Source organism: Sapajus apella, unplaced genomic scaffold (assembly GCF_009761245.1).
Source record: "Sapajus apella isolate SASKATOON/1434 unplaced genomic scaffold, GSC_monkey_1.0 scaffold2, whole genome shotgun sequence".
Taxonomy (NCBI): Eukaryota; Metazoa; Chordata; class Mammalia; order Primates; family Cebidae; genus Sapajus; species Sapajus apella.
The window spans coordinates 60,028,325-60,051,284 of NW_022436942.1; the positions used below are offsets into that span (position 1 = coordinate 60,028,325).

At 41.2% G+C, this 22,960-nt stretch overlaps 1 protein-coding gene across 17 annotated transcripts in view; it reads left to right on the forward strand.

Moving 5' to 3' along the window:
• Positions 1–22,960, forward strand: part of MYBPC1 (myosin binding protein C1) — a 101,598-nt gene that overhangs the window by 68,991 nt on the left and 9,647 nt on the right. For 7 of the 17 annotated variants that reach the window (XM_032299129.1, XM_032299110.1, XM_032299177.1 and 4 more), the window contains 10 exons: positions 1,937–2,096; positions 5,341–5,445; positions 6,606–6,794; positions 7,720–7,854; positions 9,662–9,670; positions 11,346–11,399; positions 12,955–13,122; positions 16,069–16,157; positions 19,487–19,682; positions 21,389–21,528. In XM_032299129.1, the coding sequence (XP_032155020.1) occupies positions 1,937–2,096; positions 5,341–5,445; positions 6,606–6,794; positions 7,720–7,854; positions 9,662–9,670; positions 11,346–11,399; positions 12,955–13,122; positions 16,069–16,157; positions 19,487–19,682; positions 21,389–21,528 (1,245 nt within the window). The remainder of the gene's footprint in view (positions 1–1,936; positions 2,097–5,340; positions 5,446–6,605; positions 6,795–7,719; positions 7,855–9,661; positions 9,671–11,345; positions 11,400–12,954; positions 13,123–16,068; positions 16,158–19,486; positions 19,683–21,388; positions 21,529–22,960) is intronic. The other 10 variants (XM_032299208.1, XM_032299219.1, XM_032299232.1 and 7 more) reach the window with 2 other exon arrangements.

Consider the following 22,960-nt stretch of genomic DNA (forward strand, 5'->3'; position numbering starts at 1 on the left):
AATGGACTACTACTCAGCAATAAAAAGAAATGAATTGCTGAAATACACAAAAACATGGGTGAATCTTAAAACAATTATGCTAAGTGAAAGAAGGTATACTAAAAAAGTATTTTTAATGTCATTTTTTTAAAAAAAAACACTTTAAAAATGACAATGCCAAGTTCTGACAAGGACATGGAACAATGAAATGTACATACATCACTTTTCCAAAGTAGATGTACCAGCAAAATAGTAATCCTTTTTGGAAAATAGTTTGGCGGTTTTTATAAAGTTGAATATGTTCTTACTATGCAATTCTATGATGCTATGTCTAGTTATTCACCCAAGAAAAATGAAGACATGTCCACACAAAAACCTGTATACGAATGTTTTAGCAGCTTGGTTCGTACTTGTCAAAACCCAGAAACAACCCAAAAAGTCCAATTGTACAAACACACAGTTGGTACATACATGAACTAATTACACATGGAATATACAATGGAATACTACTCAGCAATAAAAAGGAATGTACTAGTTATACATGAAGCAACAAGGAGGGATCTAAAAAGTATCATGCTAAGGAAAAGGCCAAACGCAAAAAGCTACATACTGTTGGATTCCAATTATAGGGCATTTGAGAAAAAGAAAAACTAAGGACAGGTATTAGACCAGTGGTGCCAGGGAGCAGGTTGTAGGGTATAATTTAATTACCAAGGAGCTTGGAGCCATGATTGAAGGTGATGGAAATGGTTTATATCTTGAGTGTGGTGGTAATTATACAATTGCGTAAATTTGTCAAAACTCATTGAACTATATTTCTAAAAAGTGTGAATTTTGCTCTATGTAAATTACAGTGTACAAACAAACCAACAAAACAAAGTACAGAAAACGGAAGAGAATAGTGTAACACAACTCTATATAATTTTTTTTCTCACATTAAAAAGAAAAGAGATGGATTAGCTTTGGGGGTGAGAAAAAGAAAAAATAAATAAAAACAAAAGAGAACATCCATTATAATCTTACATTAGAATTTGGCTGATATAGGGAAATTTTGTTCTATTACAAAATAGAAGAATTAGGACAATTATTTCAGGTATTCTTACTGTGATCATAATCTTAGGTTATTGAAGACTTATGAGTCCTAATACAGACACAAAAGAGATGAGAGTTTACCTAGTAGTTAGTGGCAAATAACCCAGATTCTAAATTACTTTGACCTTCTCTGTTATTCCTCTTTGTGTATTGGCTATTGGTTGTCCTATAGAATATACAACTTGGGAATCAGAAAAATGTAATCCTGCTTTAAACTTAAGATTTAAGAAAGAAGAAAAGGCGAAAAATAGAAGAAAATAAACTAAAGAAAATATAATAGGAGGCTCAACCTCACTCTGTCTTTACTTTGGGAATTAGGTGTTCATTCTTTTATGTTTTTACTGGAAGAAGAAAATGGAAAATTGGCCTTGCAGCCTTCTTCAATCCTCTTCAGTATTTTAAAATTTTCCAAACATCTAAGAAAATGAACAAGTCATTATTTAGTTTCTGATAGGAGTTCGAGGGTTTCTAATTTCATACACAGGGACTCCTCTCCTAGAATGACACTTCTGCACTTGTATTTTTAGTCCTCCAATTTTCTCTTGGAAAAGTTGGTGGCTAGCGGGCTTTGGGATCAAATCCCAATTCTGCTACTTCCTAGCTGTGTGACCTTGAGCAAGTTAAGTCTCAGTTTCTTTATGTGTAAGATGCTATAATAATACCTTGTCATTAGAGTTGGGGGAGAATTAAACTGAGAAAAATATATATTAGGCCTGAACACTATATAGTTACAATATATAGTCTGCTAAATACACTATATAATCTATACACTATATCGTCTGTTAAATTGCTCAATTTATAAGACCCTCTGAATAGCCATTGTTGTTGTGTAAATCATGCCACATTTTGTTTCTCTCCTTCTTAGGCTATAATGGAGGGCAGTGGTCGAATAAGGGCAGAATCTTATCCAGATAGCAGCACTCTGGTCATTGATGTAGCTGAAAGGGATGACTCTGGTGTTTACCATATCAATCTGAAAAACGAAGCTGGAGAGGCACATGCAAGCATCAAGATTAAAGTTGTGGGTAAGTCCTCCAGGTAAACAAACTTCTGGAATCAAGCTGACATGTCGAGATTCAGAATAGACTTTCCTTCTTTGTCCTTGCCTTCCATTTCCTTCCTTTCTCTTTCCTTTGTCTTCTTTTTTCTTGCCTAGAGGACTTCTCATTGGAGGAAGAGTAGCTAAGGTGAGCCATTTGGGGTTACTGGCAATTAGCTCTCCAAAGTCATATTCCCTTTTGATGCCCTTTAAACATCACTGAAAAATAATTACTAAATAACTTCTCACGTCACAATCATTACAGAGAGGTAAGATCTGCTTTGGTTCTTAGACAACTATGTAAGTGCATTTTTCCTAAGCCCAAAACTGAGAAAAATTAGTCTAGCAGATAACTACTCTTCCAAGGTCTGATGCTCTCCTCTTCTCACTTTAGTTTCTCCTTAAATGACATATTTCAAATTGACCAAAAACTAAGGTCATTTTTATCAGACACCAAACTATATTTACAAGATATTGTGACTTGTCATTTCTGACTTGGATTTCTACCAGCCAACATCTTGAGTATCTCAATTGATGTAAAGCTCCTTGACACAGTTCTATTGGAAGTTCACTTGGTGGTTAAAAACAACGACAACCATATTCAACATTTAGACAATAATTTCTTGGTTAACATTTTCAAGGTAAGGAATGAGAGTCTTAGGTTTCATCTGGTGCTTATTCTGTAATGTTGGGACACTGGTTTAAGGGATTTGGAGACATTCTTATTTCTATTTGGGGCAAGGGGCAGGTTCATCTTCTCTTATCCCATATTGAGCAAAAATTTTTGCCCAAATTAGTTACTAATTTGTATTAATCTGTTTTCATGCTGCTAATAAAGACCCACTAGAGACAGGGTAATTTATAAAGAAAAAGAGGCTTAATGGACTCACAATTGCTTGTGGCTGGGGAGGCCTCACAAGCACAGTGGAAAGTGAAAGGCATGGCTTGCATGGCAGCAGACAAGAGAGAGAGAATGAGAACCAAGCCAAAGGAGTTTCTCCTTATAAAACCATCAAATCTCATGAGATTTATTCACTACCATGAGAACAGTATGTGGGAAATTGCTCCCCTGATTCAATTCTCTCCCACCAGGTCCCTCTCACAACACATGGGAATTATGGGAGCTACAATTCAAGATGAGATTTGGGTGGAGACACAGCTAAACCACATCATTCTACCCCTGGCCCCTCCCAAATCTAATATCCTCACATTTTGAAACCAATCATGCATTCCCAGCAGTCCACAAAGCCTTAACTCATTTCAGCATTAACTCAAAAGGCCACAGTCCAAAGTTTCATCCAAGACAAGGCAAGTCCTTTCCATCAATGAGGCTGTAAAACCAAAAGCAAGTTAGTTACTTCCTGGATACAGTAGGGGTGCAGGCATTGGATAAATACCCCCATTCAAAATGGGAGAAATGGGCCAAAACGAAGGGGCTAAAGGCTCTGTGCAAGCCTGAAATCCAGTGGGGCAGTCAAATCCTAAAGCTCCAAAATAATCTCCTTTGACTCCATGTCTCACATCTAGGTAATGCTAATGCAAGAGGTGGGTTCTCATGGTCTTGGGCAACTCCACTCCTGTGGCTTTGCAGGGTGCAGCCTCCCTTCTGGCTGCTTTCACAGGCTGGTGTTGAGTGTCTGCAGCTTTTCCAGGTGCATGGTGCAAATTATTGGTGGATCTACCATTCTGGGGTCTGGAGGATGGTGGCCCTCATTCACACAGATCCATTAGGCAGTGCCCCAGTAGGGACTCTACGTGGGGGCTTCAACTCCACATTTCTCTTTCACACTGCCCTAGCAGAGGTTCCCCACAAGGGCTCCTTCCCTGCAGCAAACATCTGCCTGGACATCCAGGCATTGCCATAGATCCTTTGAAATCTAGGCAGAGGCTCCCAAATCTCAATTCTTGACTTCTGTGCACCCTCAGGCTCAACACCAGGTGGAAGCTGAGAAGGCTTAGGGCTTGCACTATCCGAAGTCACAGCCTAGCCCGTTTTAGCCATGGCTAAAGTGGCTGGGATGAAGGGCACCAAGTCCCTAGGCTGCACACAGCAGGGGACTCTGGGCCTGGCCCAGAAAACCATATTTTTCCTTCTAGGCCTTGGGGCCTGTGATGGGAGGGGCTGCCGCAAAGGTCTCTCACATGTCCTGGGGACATTTTCCCCATTGTCTTGGGGATTAACATTTGGTTCCTCCTTACTTATGCAAATTTCTGCAGCCTGCTTGAATTTCTCTTCAGAAAATGAGTTTTTCTTTCTATTTCATCTCTAGTCTGCAAATTTTCTAAACTTTTGTGCTCTGTTTCCCTTTAACTGAATGCTTTTAACAGCACCCAAATCACTTCTTAAATGCTTTGCTGCTTAGAAATTTCTTCTACCAGATACCCTAAATCATTTCCCTCAAGTTCAAAGTTCCACAAATCTCTAGGGTGGGGGCAAAACGCCTCTCATCTCTTTGTTAAAACATAGTAAGAGTCACATTTACTGCAATTCCCAACAAGTTCTTCATCTTCATCTGAGACCACCTCAGCATGGATTTCATTGTCCATGTCATTATCAGCATTTTGGTCAAAGCCATTTAACAAGTCTCTAGGAAATTCCAAACTTACCCACATTTTCCTATCTTCTTCTGAGTCCTCCAAAGTGTTCCAATCTCTGCCGGTTACCCAGTTCCAAAGTCACTTCCACATTTTTGGGTGTCTTTACAGCTGTGCCCCACTCTGCCAGTACCAATTTACTGGATTAGTCTGTTTTCATGCTGCTGGTAAAGATACCCCCAAGACTGGGTAATTTATAAAGAAAAAGGGGTTTAATGGACTCACAGTTCCTTGTAGCTGGGGAGGCCTCACAGTCATGGTGGAAAGTGAAAGCCATGTCTTACATGGCAGCAGACAAGAGAGAAACAATGAGAACCAAGCCAAAGTGGTTTCCCCTTACAAAACCATCAGATCCCTTGAAACTTACTCACTACCATGAGAACAGCATGGGAGAAGGTGCCACTGTGATTCAGTTCTCTCCCACTGGGTCCCTCACACAACATGTGGGAGTTATGGGAGCTACAATTCAAGATTAGATTTGGGTGGGGACACAGCCAAACCATATCATAAGTGTAATTCAATAAACACGGAAAAGTACTGACATAACAGTTTCTATGATTATCACCAACCAACATATTTTCCTCTTTTTTTGTACTCCCTCTTTCTTATTTTATCCAATTTTTTGTTTGCTACAGACCTCCCTGATCCTCCAGTGGCACCAAGTGTGACGGAAGTGGGAGATGACTGGTGTATCATGAAATGGGAGCCCCCTGCCTACGATGGAGGGTCTCCAATTCTAGGTGACTACGTGTTGGCTAGTCTGTGTAACTGCCAGTGCAGTTGTGTCCTCTTTACACAGCTTAGTACAGCGCACATTTTAAAATATTGCATTTAGAAGAAAACCTATTTCACTGTGACTTTATGCATTCAAAATGAAATATATATGTTGAGATGCTCTGCAATTACTTGAGATTTAAACAGCTCTGATGAATATCATCTGATTTCTGGTTTTCTTTTTTTTGTTTGCTATTTATACACACTAATTTTGAAGCAACTATAAACCTAGTTTCCACTATCCTAGCCAGTGAATGTCTGATTCTACGGGATTTTGTCTATGAAGAAATTTCTTTTAGAATTAAATGCTTAGGCTGAGCGTGGCGGCTCACACCTATAATCCCAGCACTTTGGGAGGCCTAGGTGGGCAGATCACTTGAAACCAGGAATTCAAGACCAGCCTGGCCAACAAGGTGAAACCCCATCTCTACTAAAAATACAAAAATTAGCCAGGCGTGGTTGTGTGCACCTGTGGTCCCAGCTACTTGCTACTCAGGAGGTTGAGGTGGGAGGATGACTTGAGCCCGGGGCATGGAGGTTGCAGTGAGCCAAGATGACACCACTGCACTCCAGCCTGGGCAACAGAGTGAGAATCTGTCTCAAAAAAAAAAAAAAAAAAAAAAAAGATTTAAACGCTTAGAAGAATTTGCCTCCCCTATGGCATGAGAATTTTTTCTCTTTGCTAACAATGAGACCTACAAAACTGGTCATTTCTGCCTTCTTCTCTTCCTTGCTGGGACTCAGAATCAACTACATTGGCTCTGAATACATTGTTTACCTATAGTGACTAAGTTGCTATGGCTGACTTATCTGTGATCCATTTTTCTTCTCTTTGTAGTACAATTTTAATTTTTCAGTCCCATTATTTTTATCTATATTTTATATTAATATTTATATTCTCTTGTAATAGGTAGGTTAAAAATATTTACATACATGTACGACTATTTTACATAGATCGCTAACAAAAGGCAAAATTTTAAGGACTTCTGATATCTGACAAAGTTTAATTTAGGAGGACCTAGATGTAGAACTTTTGTGTCTATTTTTGTTTGTATCTCAGCTGATTTTATCACAGTTCCTGCACTATAGCTGTGTAGTTAATAGTTCTCATTTTGCATACCTGCAGGATATTTTATTGAGAGGAAGAAGAAACAAAGCTCCAGGTGGATGAGGCTGAATTTTGATCTCTGCAAAGAAACAACTTTTGAGCCCAAGAAGATGATTGAAGGTGTAGCCTATGAGGTCCGCATCTTTGCAGTCAATGCCATCGGCATCTCCAAGCCCAGTATGCCCTCCAAGCCTTTTGTTCCTTTGGGTAAGTCAATAGAGATGAGTCTTTGTCATGGAAATGAATGCCCCAGAGTACGGCTGCTTTCTCTCTGATCCCTAACTGGAACAAGCCTAGATGGTTTTTAGAGTGGTAGATGGGCAGGAGCTTGGAAATAGGGACAATTTTATGTCTAAGAAATTAAAAAGTAGGTTTGGTCAAGTTGAATAACTTCATAACATAGGCCCTGGAATTCATTACCAGAATTCCAGTGCCAACTGTGGGTGGCTCTGGTTGCCATTACCCACTGAAAACATGTTGCTGAGTCCATGAACACATGACTACCCTCCATTTGCCCTTCTGAAAGTATTAGGCTATTAATATAACCCGACTTCTTAGTGTAAACAACTGTCACTAAAACAAATTGAGATGAGTTCAACAGGCCACACTTGGAAACTGGTTTCTTTGCTTTACGGTCACATCTTAAATGTTACCTGTTGATCAAAAAAGTTAATTCAGTGAAGGCAAAAAAAAAAAAAAAAAAAAAGAAAGAAAGAAAGAAAGAAAGAAAGAAAAGAAAGGTGTCTCCATTATTTTATGACCATGAGGTATTTTTTTCAATGGAAAGAAAATATAATACAAGAGTTTGCACTTGGAAATTGGAGAACAACAGGAAAATTGTTCTAGATTATTAGATCCCAATCCTTGACTTCTTCAACTTCCTTGGGTCTTCTAGCTTCCCACACCAGTTTCTCAATTTGGAAAAAACACATGAAAGCATCTCCAAAATTCTCACGTTGATCACATCTTTGCTTTGCATACAACCATGCTCAAGGTGTCTTAACTGAATGTCATTAAGATGTAGGGCTTTCATGTCTATTTTTATTTGTATCTCAGTTGATTTTATCACGGTTCCTGTACTAGAAGCTGTGTTGTTGATAGCTTATTCTTTTCTGTCTCTTTTATCTTTAAGCTGTAACAAGCCCTCCTACTCTTCTGACTGTGGACTCTGTCACTGACACGACTGTCACAATGAAGTGGCGCCCCCCAGACCAGATTGGTGCGGCAGGTTTAGATGGCTATGTGCTAGAGTATTGCTTTGAAGGAAGTAAGTACAACCAGTAGATAAAACGAATACTGTCATCAATAGGTGAGATATGTCCCTCCCCTTTCTTTTGCCTCTCTTTATTGAGAATGCATCACCTTCCTACTGAAAATAAGATTAAGCCAATGTTGTCCTTCTGAGATGTATAAAAACTAAGCCCTTTTTTAGTTCTTGGTGCTTATAAATTGATATCTCAAAAGTACCTTTGCCAGGCTGCCACATTGGATGCCATAAGTGAACTAAGACATGGGAAGAAGAGATTGTAACAAAACTTCAGGGACTTCCACTTCTTGAACTGGTGGGATTGAATTGCACCACAGCAAAATAAAAGTCTAGTTACAATGAAGCCAGTGGGAAATTCTAAAACCTATACTGAGCCAAAGTTTACTATCAAAAGAGTGGCCTATTCTGGGTAATAAAAAGAGACTACATATTTGGCTAGTGATCATAACTTGCCTTCATCTAAAAATAAGAAGAATTAAGAAGCGCTTTTAGTTTTAAAGGAAGCAGCATTAAATCCTAGAGCATATAAGAAATAAGTTCAATAGGCAGCAGTAACTTTTCTCAGGGGTTGGGGATACAAAAATGTAATCAGTTGGCCAGGTGTGGTGGCTGACGCCTGTAATTCCAGCACTTTGGGAGGCCAAGGTGGGCAGATCACGAGGTCAGGAGTTCGAGACCAGCCTGACCAATACCGTGAAACCCCATCTCTACTAAAAAAATAAAATACAAAAATTAGCTGGGCATGGTGGCACGCTCCTGTAATCCTAGCTACTTGGGAGGCTGAGGCAGGAGAATCGCTTGAACCCAGGAGGCAGAGGTTGCAATGAGTCAAGATCACGCCACTGCACTCCAGCCTGGGCAACAAAGAGAGAGACTGTGTCTCAAAAAAAAATGTAATCAGTTAAATTTAGGAGGGGAAGAGAAACAAGGCCATACATTTTTTAAATCACTGATAGAGACAATAGAAAAAGAAAAAATGACAGAAGAAAATATGGGCCAGAATTACCTGAAAACCAAAAGAACGTGAAATTTACCAAAATCCTGTAGTGTTTCTCGGTTTCTTATTTGCGGTAACTAGAAAGAAATGACATTTGAAAATGGCTCTGGACTTGGGCTCCGTTCTAGACAATGGTAGGTAAACAATCAACCAGGAAACTTTTTCACACTCCACAAACAGTAGCCCAAGACTTCACCTTCAAGAAAAATCTTTGGACACCAAATTTTAATATGGATCCTCCAAATGAAGGAAGGAGGTTACGGGGCACATTTGGGAAATCAGGAATGTGAGCACAAATGCACCTCCCCTGGAGGAAGCTCCCTATGGAGAAGAAACTTCCTCTGAAGAGAAAACTGCCGAAAAAGAAATCCCAGGCCCCTGGATTGGGCACCTGTAGAAATGCTCACCTTTGTTCTGAAGGGAAGAAGACAAAAGAGACGATGAAGTATCCGAATACGCCTCTATCCCTCTAGCCTGTACTCCACACACGGAGTCCTACGCTTGGTTTCTCCAGGATTTGAAAACCACTAACCAAAACCAATGGAAACATTGGCAGAAACTTCCCAGGGTTAACCCAGCAAGGGAGGGGGGTAGTGTCACTAATGCAACAAGCACATTCTTGAGCACTTCAGTTTATTTGTTTTCCATTTTCCCCTTCGTTTAAAAAAATCGTGAGCACTCCATCCTTTTTTTTTTTTATATTGTCCAGCCAGCAGAATATCCCAATCTTATGTGTGATATGGCTTTTGAGCACAAACCTTTTGTGTATGTATGAATCGAGCAAATTCTTTACTCTTTTCTTTCTGATAGGTTTAAAAAGTAAGAAGATACAGCAAAATGATAGATGGCTGTCATTTTGATGTTACCCACCTTAGATAAAATACAACGAAGTGTATTTTACATAATTTTGCGTGTGGTCTGTGTAGATACATATGTATATCTGTGTATACATATGTATATGTACACAGTCATTATTATGTATCTATTTTGCCGAGTAACGTTTTGGAACAAGCTTTCTATGGAAGTTCTCTCATAACGTGTATCTCTTTCTTCTTGCAGTCTTTTCTTATTTTCTTTATGTGGCTGCCGACTCTTCATTCTCTTTTAATGGCTGTTGTCCTCCAGACTAATTTTCTATAGTGTTTAATGCTTTTAGAGACGTCAGGTTTTATTCTCTAAGAGAATTCTTTGTTTTTTAAGATCGTGTGTTGTTTTGGACTCTGCCTTTCTCTCGTTTTTGTTTTATTATTATTTGAATGCCTGCAGCATTGTACTCTTCTTTGTTTTCTTTCTGCACTCTAGTTCTTTCTTTCCTTTCTTAAAAATTCTCCTCACGTGTTAAATAACTTACATATTCCTTCCCCATTCCCCGGGACACCATCTTCTTTGTCTGTGTTTCCCTCAGTTAAAGTGGTTCCAATGTGAAGAGATGGGCTACTTTCGTTCCCCCCGGTCTTGTTTCGTCCTGTTTTCTCTTGAAATTGTCACTTTTACTAGTTCTTCACTCTTTTGTATATGTTTTCTCAGTCTCTTATTTTCACTTTCTCATCTACTGTCTCTCGACTATGAAAATACCAACACAGAAGCTCCCAAGCTGACTGTTTGTTTAAAGATGTGTCTCTTTTTCAACATAAGGAATTTTTATTCTCCACATGCCTTCCCAGCTGCCAGGATATTCTAGCTGCCTGCTCCTTCTCCTGGATATTCCTGGTAGGGTTAGAACAAGACAAAGGCAAAGGTCCCTTAGGACAGCCAGTCCAGTCCCCAATGTCCCCACTCCTCTCTTAATACTGAGAAAGTCATCATCCCAAACCAGTGTTGCACGCCCAAGACCACCCTATGAGCCACCCATGTGGGATGCAGGGATCTGGGCAGGCTCAATGTGTTTTCTTGACACAGAGTTCATTGTCATGGGAACCAGGGCTGCCTCCTGAGCTGCTGGGGCAGCCTCCAATTCTATTCAGAACTTGGGCCCTGGTGAAATAGGACTGGCCTTACCCCAAGGGCCTGTACTCCCAGTCTCAAATGAGGGACCCCCACTGTGGGAGCACCGTGTTCCCTGGGGACCCAGGGGAATCCTCCTCTTTTGGGGTGGCAGAGACAGGGACAAGGATAGACTGTCTCACTGTGTGCTGCTCCCCGGCGGATTCCAGGACCCGCTCCTCCGTTTTCTTCAGGATCTTGCTTTGCACCTCTCTATCTCTTCTTCCCACCGCTGGAGATGTCCCAGCCTCCTTTCTCCTCTTCTCTTTTCTTTTCTCTCCTCTTCTCTGTGGCAGGTGCCTCAGGACAGAAGCCGCAGTCTGCACAGAGCAGGCTGTGCTCTCCTGAGGAACCCCCCTAACACGTTTGGTCTCTTCCGTCACTGCTCTGAGGACAAATCTCTTTGCACACTTTGCATACTTTACTAACAGAGAATGCTGACTGCTGATACGATATTCTTCTGGTGTGAAAGTGGGTGTCTTTAATTAATTTTAATGACGGATTCTCAAAGGTACATCAGCAAAACAGTCTGATGAAAATGGGGAGGCTGCGTTTGATCTGCCAGGTAAAGTATGCTGTGAAGCTCTCAAACTTTCTTACTATATTATGATGTTTCTGGGAATGTTAGATGACCAAGCATGAAGTATACTCACCACACACACACACACACACACACACACACTCACATCCTTAGAGTTGAGGGAGAGGGAGCAGTGAGTTAATAATGTTAGATTGAAGTATTCTTTCTTTCTGTGGGCAAAATGAACACTAACTTTTAGATGCTGAAACATTTGTAAGCCCTGGATGCTGGATTAAAATTCTCTTGATGTTATACACAAAGCTACCAAAAACTTTTTAAAAATTAGATTTTGGTTGCAAGGATAGAATTGTACCAACTCTTTATGAGGTATCAGCCCATGAACTGTGTTTTCTATTTGTGATATAAGCTTTTTCTCTTCATGAATGTGAATAAACATGATCAGGTTTTCTATACCCATGTTAGTGTCTCACTATAATAAATCAACCAATATAAAAATATATTGTATGGCGGGACACGGTGGCTCATGCCTGTAATCCCAGCACTTTGGGAGGCCGAGGTGGGCGAATCACCTGAGGTCGGGAATTTGAGACCAACCTGACCAACATGGAGAAACCCCAACTCTACTAAAAATAGCCGGGCGTGGTGGTGCGTGCCTATAGTCCCATAATCCTGGCTACTCGGGAGGCTGAGGCAGGAGGATCACTTGAACCCAGGAGATGGAGGTTGCAGTGAGACAAGATCACACCACTGCACTCCAGCCTGGGTGACACAGAGAGACGCCATCTCAAAAAAAAAAAAAAAAAAAGGGAGGGGGCTGGGCACGGTGGCTCACACATGTAATCCCCACACTGTGGTAGGCCGAGGTGGGTGGATTGCCTGAGCTCAGGAGTTTGAGACCAACCTAGGCAGCATGATGAAACCCCATCTGTACTAAAAATACAAAATACTAGCCAGCTGTGGTGGCATGCACTTATAGTCCCAGCTACTCAAGAAGCTGAGGAAGGAGAACTGCTTGAACCTGGGAGGTGGAGGCTGCAGTGAGCTGAGATCTCGCCACTGCACTCCAGCCTGGGTGACAGAGCAAGACTCGGTCTCAAAAAATATCTATATCTATATCTATATCTATATACACATATATATATGACTATAAAGGTCAGTGTCTCTCATTCATAAAGATAGCCTTTTCCTGTTTTTCTGAGCTTTAATGTGTATAGATGGCTAGCTATCATTATTGCATGAATCATTATAAAACCAAATTGGAATAAAACTGCTACAAATTTCTTGTGGAGAGTTGCTATTATTCAGGATGCTTTCATGCTGAATAAGAAGTTTTTCAGAAACAGCAGAATCTGATTATTTATTTTTCCTGTTATTTACATTAGTTATTTTAGGTCGTTTTTTATTTAATATATGAAAAATGTCCACTCATGTAGTATGAGTCCAGACCAAAGTCATTATCTCTCTAAATGATTTCTTATTATGAGTAAAATGCTAATTTGGAGTTGACTGTAATGGTTAAGATCATTTTTTTCACTAAACAGTTTTCCTCCTTCTTTTCCTTTTCTTTTACGGACTTCAGCTGAGGACTGGATAGTTGCAAATACAGAGCTGATTGACAAGACGAAGTTCACCATCACAGGTCTGCCGACAGATGCGAGGATCTTTGTGCGTGTGAAGGCTGTTAATGCAGCTGGTGCCAGTGAGCCCAAGTACTATTCTCAGCCCATTCTTGTGAAGGAAATCATAGGTAGGTGACAAGGCTTTCAAAAGTTAGACTCCCTTTTACATTGTTTGCTTTTTTTTAATTTCAAACTTTTTTTTTTTTTTTTTTTTTGAGACGCTCTGTTGCCCAGGCTGGAGTGCAATGGTGCGATCTCCACTCATTACAACCTCGGCCTCCCGAGTTCGAGCAATTCTCCTGCCTCAGCCCCCTGAGTAGCTGGGATTACAGGCGCCTGCCACCATGCCTGGCCAATTTTTGTATTTTTAGTAGAGACGGGGTTTCACCATGTTGACCATGATGGTCTCGATCTCTTGACCTTGTGATCTGCCTGCCTCGGCCTCCCAAAGTGCTGGGATTACAGGTGTGAGCCACCACGCCTGGCCCGAACTACTTTCTTTCTCAAAACCTCCTATTTTGTTGTTACTCCTTTGATATTTTGTTAATGCTTCCTATGAGTAAGAACTTAACAAAACAGCTCTCTTCAGGCAATGCAGGAGATCACCTTCAGGTTTCTCTTGGTACTCTGAGGGCTGGTTAGTTAACCTCTCCTGGTTCCAGGTGCCAACTCTGGCCGGGCTGCCTATTCCCAGTGTAGAGAGTGTGTGTTGATGCAACCATGCAAACAATCCCTGCAGCAACCATGTGCCTCCAATGGATCTGCAGGGTTAAAACCATTTTCATAATAATGTGAATATATTATTTGTGCCTTTCAATGTTTTGACATCTGCACTGATAGTATAAAAGTGAAGGTGAGTAAAACTGTTGCTACCTTAGCATGAATCAAGTCATTGCCATGGAACCATACTAGCCAACCTTGCGTTCCTCACGACCATGCACTCAACAGTTGAAATAAAAGGGCCAGTTTGGCAGTCTTCCTCTTTTTTTTTTTTTTTGAACAGAGTTTTGATCTTGTTGCCCAGGCTGGAGTGCAATGGGACAATCTCGGCTCACTGCAACCTTTGCCTCCTGGATTCAAGCAATTCTCCTGCCTCAGCCTTCAAGTAGCTGGGATTACAGGCATGCACCACCATGCCTGGCTAATTTTTTTTGATATTTTTAGTATAGACAGGGTTTCACCATGTTGGTCAGGCTGGTCTTGAACTCCTGACCTCAAGTGATCCAGCTGTCTTGGCCTCCCAAAGTGTTGGGATTACAGTCTTGAGCCACCAAGCCTGGCCCTTAGAGTGTTCTTATTGAAGCATAAACGTGATTAGTTTTGGCTGAGCACAATGGCTCATGCTTGTAATCCCAGCATTTTGGGAGGCCAAGATGGGCAGATCACTTAAGCCCAGGAGTTGAAGACCAGCCTGGGCCATGTGGCAAAATCACGTCACTACTAAAAATATAAAAATTAGCTGGGTGTGGTTTCACATGCCTGTGGTCCCAGCTATTCAGAAGGCTGAGGTGGGAGAATCACTTGAACCCAGGAGGCGGAGGCTGTAGTAAGCCAAGATCGTACCACTGCACTCCAGCCTGGGTGACAGAGCAAGACCTTGTCTCAAACAAAACAAAACAAAACAAAACAAAAATAAGGATAACTTTCATCAAATCTTAGCCCTTGAGTATGGTTTTGTTCTAGACTTGTGTGACAATGAAATGCAAAATATGTCTGAAGCACTTAGGCTGCTCACTGCAGTACAATGGTTGTCCCCAGGAAAAGCACCATACAACTGAGTCGGAGGATGAATAGGTGACTTTTTTCTTAGAAGCTCCACTTTTACTTGAGGAAATAAGTCAGGAGAACTGCTTCATCCCCGTGAGCCGATGAGCCTTTGATTCCCTGCTCCTGACGGATTTGCAGCAACATGCTCTAGTACCTTCATGATGTTTAATTAATGAGTTTTAATGCACAGTGGGTCAGAGTTGCCTGCTATGTACTTCACCATAGTTACACAGGGAGAAAGTTACTATCAAACTCCAAGAGAGTCACCTAAATAGCTAGCTGAGTGCTAACATTTTGGTTTTTTTTTTTTTTTTTTCTGGTAGGGAAGAATGGACAGTTCTCCCCACTAATGTGGTGCCTATAGATCTTTTGTGGAATGTTCACTGCAAATATACTCACTGTTAGAAACTATGAATAACCAGCCAGTCACTGTGGCTCACGACTGCAATCCCAGCACTTTGGGAGGCCAAGGCGGACAGATCATCTGAGGTCACGAGTTCGAGACCTGCCTGTCCAACATGGCAAAACCCCATCTCTAATAAAAAAACAAAAATTAGCCAGGCATGGTAGCATGTGCCTGTAGTCTCAGCTACTTAGAGGCTGAGACACAGGAATCACTTGGACCCAGGAGGTGGAGGTTGCAGTGAGCAATACCACTGCACTCCAGCCTGGCTGACAGAGACTTTGTCTGGAAAAAAAAAAAAAGCAACTATGAAAAGCATGCGTAGTATGTATAAGGCCCTAGGAGAAAATATGTTGTTTTTGGCTTGGCACGGTGGCTCACACCTGTAATCCCAGCACTTTGGGAGGCTGAGGTAGGTGGATCACAAAATCAGGAGTTTGAGACAAGCCTGGCAAATATGGTGAAACCCCATCTTTACTAAAAATACAAAAATTAGCCAGGCATGGTGGCATGCACCTGTAGTCCGAGCTACTTGGGAGGCTGAGGCAGAAGAATTGCTTGAACCCGGGAGGCAGAGGTTGCAGTGAGCAGAAATCGCGCCACTGCACTCCAGCCTGGACAACAGAGCGAGACTCTGTCCAAAACAACAACAAAAAGTTGTAATAAAGCCAAGGATGTCAGGGATAAATTTTGCTGAGTCAAAGTGTTAAAATATCTCTGCTTGAAAAAAAAATCTTTTTTGAACCAGTTACCATATATCGTCTGTTAGTGGCACATCTCAGATTTTATTGCAGAGATGTGACTACAAGGACACACTGGTGAACACCATGCCATTTTGCTTCTGGAAGGCTATTTTCAGGACACCATACTGATTGCAACATTGTGCTATTTTACCCTCACTCAGAACCTCCAAAGATTCGCATCCCAAGACACCTGAAGCAAACCTATATCCGCAGAGTTGGAGAAGCTGTCAATCTGGTTATACCTTTCCAGGTAAGAATTCAGGGGTGGCTCATTTTCTCTTTTCAGGGTGGGGTTTATAGGAAGTAGGGAGATGCACTCTAGCATATAAGTTCATCATGATTCAGGATTTCCTCAGAGGAAGAGGAGATAAACAAAGAATGAAAGAGAGTTGGAGAATAATTTAGTAATCCCCTGCTATCAAAATAGAGAAATCTGGTCAGGTGTGGTGGCTCACGCCTGTAATCCCAGCACTTTGGGAGGCTGAGGGAGGTGGATCATGAGGTCAGGAGAATGAGACCATCCTGGCCAACATGGTGAAACCCCATCTCTACAAAAAATACAAAAATTAGTTGGGCATAGTGTGACATGTCTGTAGCTCCAGCTACTTGGGAGGCTGAGGCAGGGGAATTGCTTGAACCCAGGAGGCAGAGGTTGTAGTGAACCAAGATCGTGCCATTGCAGTCCAGCCTGGCAACAGAACAAGACTCCATCTCAAAAGAAAAAAAGAGAGAGAAATTTATAGAAACCATCATAGATTTTCTTTCTGCATGAGACACATGAGATACAGTCTTTTCTGAAGCTCAGGGACGACGATGGGCAGGGAAGAAAGAAACATCAAGGAGATACCAAATGAGGAAATGCTTGAAGATTCTTTTGGTCCTATATATATTTGTAAAACTCATCATTTTAAGTGAAGCTCTCAGTGTAACATTCAGGAAAACAGTACGTGCTTAGTTCCCACAATGACCCCAAACCAAAATAATTTCAATAAGGGGACAACTGAAATCTGAAATCACGATGCCACTACCTGAAATATATGAACAATATTAAATCATTGTTCCAACAAAAGAATCTGTTCTTCAGAAAATTAACGAGTCTTCACTTACAATAGTCAATTTTGGTCTTATACAAATACATACACACACCCTGCACCTCCCAACCCTGACACTTCCAGACAGTGCTGTTCAATAGAACTTTCTTCAGTGGTAGAAATGTTCTATATTGGCACTATCCAATATGGTAGCCACTAGCCACATGTGGCTATTGAGCACTTGAAATGTGTGACTAGGAGCTAGTGTGACTGGAGAAATACATTTTTAAATTCTTTAATTTTAATTAATTTAAATTTAAATAGCCCTGTGTCCCTTGTGGCTATTGTATCAGACAGCTTGGCCTTAGAATGTAGATTTCTACACACATTTAACACTCACACACATACACACACATGCACACACGCACGCACACACAGAGAGAACTCTGTTCAAACCCAGGCTCCCATGAAACCAAACTAAAGGGATAGCCAATTCAGGTCATCCTGATTGCACTCTGGGAGCAAACCTAAGGAGAGGCATTGTGTTCTACATCCCCCTGGCATGCAGTCAGAATGGAGGCCAAAAGGGAGTGAAGCGGCACACAGTCAAGGAGGAAGCGGGTAGCTTGGCAAGGTTCTTCCCCCTTTCCTTCTCCTGCAGCATCAAATAAAACCACAAGTGGCGACAAGGCAGGCACTGGGGACCCAGCCCCAATCCTGCACTGGGGTTGCTGAATCAGCTCTCAAGTCTCTACACTGTTCCTGCCACCACAGCTAATCCCAGTTCCCAGATCTTGGGGCCTGTGTGTTCAGCTTCTGTCACCGAGTCTGAGAGAGAAAAGAGCATGAGAACACGGACCTCACAGATCTGGCATCCCAGAGATTCTCAGCCTACAGGAAGGAATGATGAGACCAGAGTGTGATGTTTGTATATTTGTATAACCTCTAGAGTTTCCAAATATTTTCTCATTTGATCCTCAGAAACACCCTGTGAGGCAGGAAGGCCAGATTTTCCTTGCCTTACTTGAGAAGGGAAGAAGCTGACAGAGAAGTTAAGTGGCTTGCCCAATGTCACACAGCAAGTCAATGGTAGGGACAAGAACAGAATCCATGGCCCTGTCACTTAATTCAGTGTTTTTTTTTTTCATTCCATGTGTCATTAGAGAACCCACATTTTTCCCTAGTGGCTAAGAGCAAGTTGTATACTTACAGAAATAAGAGCTTGAACTGTTTTTCCCCGTCTTCAACAATGTTGTTCTCTGCTTCCTATGTGCGAATCTGAGCACCCTCAACCACTTTTCAGGCTCTGAGAGCAGGGGTTTGGTATGTAGCTCTACATCTCTTATTATAACCTAGCCATGTTCAGAGACCACAGAAAAGCTGTGCCTTACCTGACAGAATTCATGCTTGGTTCCTGTCGGCCAGGGTGAGCCTGGGTAAAATTCCTTTGTAATAGAAATGAAAACTCAGGTTCATGAATGGGATTATGATTTCTTAAATTGTGCTCTTATAGTTTCGACAGATAGAGGAAACAGAGGTCAAATTCTAGACAAATCTAAAATGAGCAGCATGGGACAGTAGAATAATAATCATTAACATTTAGATGATATTGGCTGGGCACAGTGGCTCACGCCTATAATCCCGGCACTTTGGAAGGCCGAGGTGGGTGGATCACATGAGATCAGGAGTTCGAGACAATCCTGGCCAACATGGCGAAACCCCTTTTCTACTAACAACTACAAAATTTAGCCAGGCCTGGTAGTAGTTGCCTGTAATTCCAGCTACTCAGGAGGCTGAGACAGGAGAATCCCTTGAACCCAGGAGGCAGAGGTTGCAGTGAGCCGAAATTGTGCCACTGCACTCCAGTCTGGGCAACAAGAGCCAAACTCTGTCTAAACAAACAAACAAAAAAACCATTTAGATGACACTAATTAAAAAAAAAACTTACGTATTAGGCAGAAGCTTTCTCAGGACTTCAATCTTTATAATTATATTATATAGATATTATAAATAAAGAGAATATTAAAATATTATCTTTAATATTTATAATGTATAATATAATATACATTATTCCTGTTGAGGCACGGAAAGCTTAGTAAGTAACTTGCCCAAGGTCACACAGATGTTAAGGGGTCAAGAGCGAGATACAGATTCCAGAGCCCCAGAGACCACACCCTTAACCATTATCCTGTGTTATGTAGGCTTTGGAGCCTAGGAGACCCAGCTGGGAGACCTGGTTCCAGTGCTTATTTAACTGCAAAACCTTGGGCAAATTATTTAACTTCTCTATCTAAAATATCAGGATAATGATACTAAGCTTGATGTGAAGATTCAGGGAAATAATCAATGTTATATATCTAAGGTAGTGCCTTGCACATAGAATGCAGATTACAGCTTTGCTGCTGTAACTGCTCACCACCAGACTAGAAGGGTGGTGTTTTCCAACTCTGTCTAGAATGGGTTAAGCCATTGTCATGCTCATAATGTTGGAGAAACATCTTGAGACAATGTGATTTACTCCCTCTACTTTTGCTGCCTTTCTTTTTAGGGAAAACCAAGACCAGAATTAACTTGGAAGAAGGATGGTGCAGATATTGATAAGAATCAAATAAACATTCGCAACTCTGAGACTGATACAATCATATTTATTAGAAAAGCAGAGAGGAGCCACTCCGGGAAATATGATCTGCAAGTCAAAGTGGACAAATTCGTGGAGAGCGCATCGATTGACATCCAGATCGTTGGTAGGTTTGGACAAAGGAGCCAGAACGTTCTGTCAAAGCAGAAAAGGGACGAATTCTCCTTGTCCCCAAGGCAAGCGCAGGAGTTTTGTTAGGCTGGCTCTACATGAAAGTCTTTTTTTAGATTTGTTTTTTAAAAATAGATAAATTAGGCCAGGCATGGTGGCTCATAATTGTAATCTCAGCACTTTAGGAGGCCAAGGTGGGCAGATCATTTGAGGTCAGGAGTTCAAGACCAGCCTGGCCAATATTGTGAAACCCCATCTCTACTAAAAATACAAAAATTAGCTGGGTGTGGTGGTGCACACACCTGTAATCCCAGCTACTCTGGAAACTGAGGCAGGAGAATCACTTGAACCTAGGAGGTGGAGGTTGCAGTGTGCTGAGATCATACCACTACACCCCAGCCTGGGTGACAGAGCAAGACTCTGTCAAAAAAAAAAAAAAAAAAACACTGATAGGAAGATTTGTTACTGTTTCGAAATGATTTCTCACCAACTAAAAGGACTAAGCATGGGAGATTTAAGGCATATATGTTCAAGAAAATTAATGAATCTAGTTTTTAATGAAATCCTTCTGTACTATTCTATAACCCAGCTCTCTCTTACTCTTAGTTTCTCATCTCCCTGATGATAAAATTATTTCTTATGTTGGATTCTTGCATTCTAGACATTATAGATTCTAGCCATAGTTTAGCATGTTTCTTACCACACCTAAAATTTACTAATAAAGTTTTCAGGGAGAATGAAGAATTTTTATTAAATATTAATATAAGGAAGATGTACCTAAACAAAGTTGAACAGTAGAACACTGAATTCTTTGATTCCGTAGGTGTGGTTAGACACTTACCTGCCCAAAGAATGAATAAGGTTAGTTCCTACTTCTGTCCAGAGTCAGGGGAACAGAGGGAGGACCCCTTATGGATGGACCCCTCTCACTTAAATTATTCTGTAATTTTTGTAATGTCAAGAAATAAATTTAAGGCCAGGTGCAGTCGCTCACACCTGTAATACCAGCACTTTGGGAGACGGAGGTGGGCGGATCACTTGAGGCCAGGAGTTTGAGACAAGCCTGGACAACATGGCAAAAACCTGTCTATACTAAAACTATAAAAATTACCTGGGCATTGTAGCACACACCTGTGGTCCCAGCTACTTGGGAGACTGAGGCATGAAAATCACTTGAACCTGGGAGGCAGAGGTTGCTGTGAGCCAAGTTGCACCACTGCACTCGGCCTGGGTGACAGAGCAGGCTCTATCTCAAAAAATAAAAATAAAAAATAAAAGAAATTTAAGAGTAGAGCTAGAAAAAGCCTTGTTTCCAATCATTGTTATCATTGTATTTCAGTAAATTTGTTGAAATTCAGTAAATTTGCCTCTCTAACCAAAGGGACAACTTCCTATAACAGCCTTCTCACCCCTGCTTAGTTGAAAGGCCATTCCCTTTCAACTAAGCACTCTTTCCCCACTGGCTAGGCCTTTTTGAGTTTTGTTAAGTCAAAGGGAGTGTTCAGGCTTATCTGTGTCCTTGGATCTGGCCTGGATCCATTCTACTGGAAGGCAAAGGGTCTCAGAAGCCCCCGTGGTAGGGTCTAGAGGAGTTACGCCCCCTGTAACACAGGAAAGGGCCTTTTAAAATATCCTCATGAAACAAAGTGTAGACTGGGAAAGAAAGTGACCTTGCAGTGACACCATGAATTCATCCTGTAGACCGTCCAGGTCCACCCCAAATTGTGAAGATTGAGGATGTCTGGGGAGAAAACGTCGCTCTCTCATGGACTCCACCAAAGGATGATGGAAATGCTGCTATCACAGGGTATACCATCCAGAAGGCTGACAAGAAGAGCATGGTAAGGTCTGGCTTTCTCTGGTTCAGCAACAGCAAAAGCACATTTCATCAGAGGTAAAGAAGGAGGCATGAGGGCCTCACTGGTGGGGGGCCCATGGGGGCTGTGGAGAAGTGATGTGATATAGCAGACAAGACCTGTGGAGCCACAGAGTTGGACTTAAACCCCAGCATTGCTACTTAAGACCACATGTATAAGGACAATCACCTGGCCTCTTTGATCTCTATTTTCCTCATCTATAAAATGAGAGCACAAATATACGCCTTGCTTGATTATTACAAAACTAAGATTTTATAAAGCAACCGATGCAATGCTCAGTAGAATTCACTTAAATTCCCACAGTCATTCATACCTTCCAGAAACATTGTTTTCATTATGTTTGCCACATATTCTTTTTTTTTTTCATTCTTTTGCTATATGTTCAGTGCTGTTCTAGCGACTAAATCAAATTTTAAAAAGCTTTTATTCTTGAGGCACTCACAATCTAAGCAAGAAGAAAGATATCAAACCAAGTGATAACACAATGTAATAAATATTCAAATAAACATTTGCCTACCCTGCTTTGGGAGTAAAGGAAGGCACAACTACATTTGTCTAGTGTCTCTAAAATATGCAAAATTTATAGAAAATGATGGCCCCTAAAAGTTTCAATGAAAATATTTACTTCTTAATGACGTGCCTTGTTGTCAGCAAATGCATTTTCTTAACTAATGCTGCTAAAAATATGTGGTGCAATGTGGTTTTCTGCTGCAAGATAAACTTTGAAACCACTGTATTTCTTGGTCTGATGAAGAAAAAAATTGAAAAAAATATTTTAATATGGCTATAACTTCTCATTCATCCATTCACTCAGTATTTAATAAGTATTTTGTGCACAGTACTTACTCTATGCCAGGTACAATGATAGGCAATGGGAATAGGAGAAGTTAGAAGAAAAGTCAGGTTTGACATCCCAGAGTGCCTATTTCAGTGGGGCACGTAGACAGTAAACAAGTAAAATAGTAAATACAGAAGACAACTTAAGGTGGTAAGTGCTATGGAAAAAATTAGGCAAGTTAAGGTGATAGAGTGTGACCAAAGTGGTGGAGGTTGGATGGTGGAAAGGAAACAGGTAGGGAGGAGGTGATATCTGAGCAGAGACGTGAAAGAATTAAAGTTGGCCAGGCGCAGTGGCTCATACCTGTAATCCTAACACTCTGGGAGGCTGAGGCAGATGGATTACTTGAGGTCAGGAGTTTGAGACCAGCCTGGCCAATATGGTGAAACCTGTCCCTACTAAATATATAAAAATTAGCCGGGTGTGGTGGTGTGCTACTTGGGAGACTGAGGCAGGAGAATTGCTTGAACCTGGAAGGCAGAGGTTGTGGTAAGCTAAGATTGTGCCACTGCACTCCAGCCAAAATGACAGAGCAAGACTCCATCTCAAAAAAAAAAA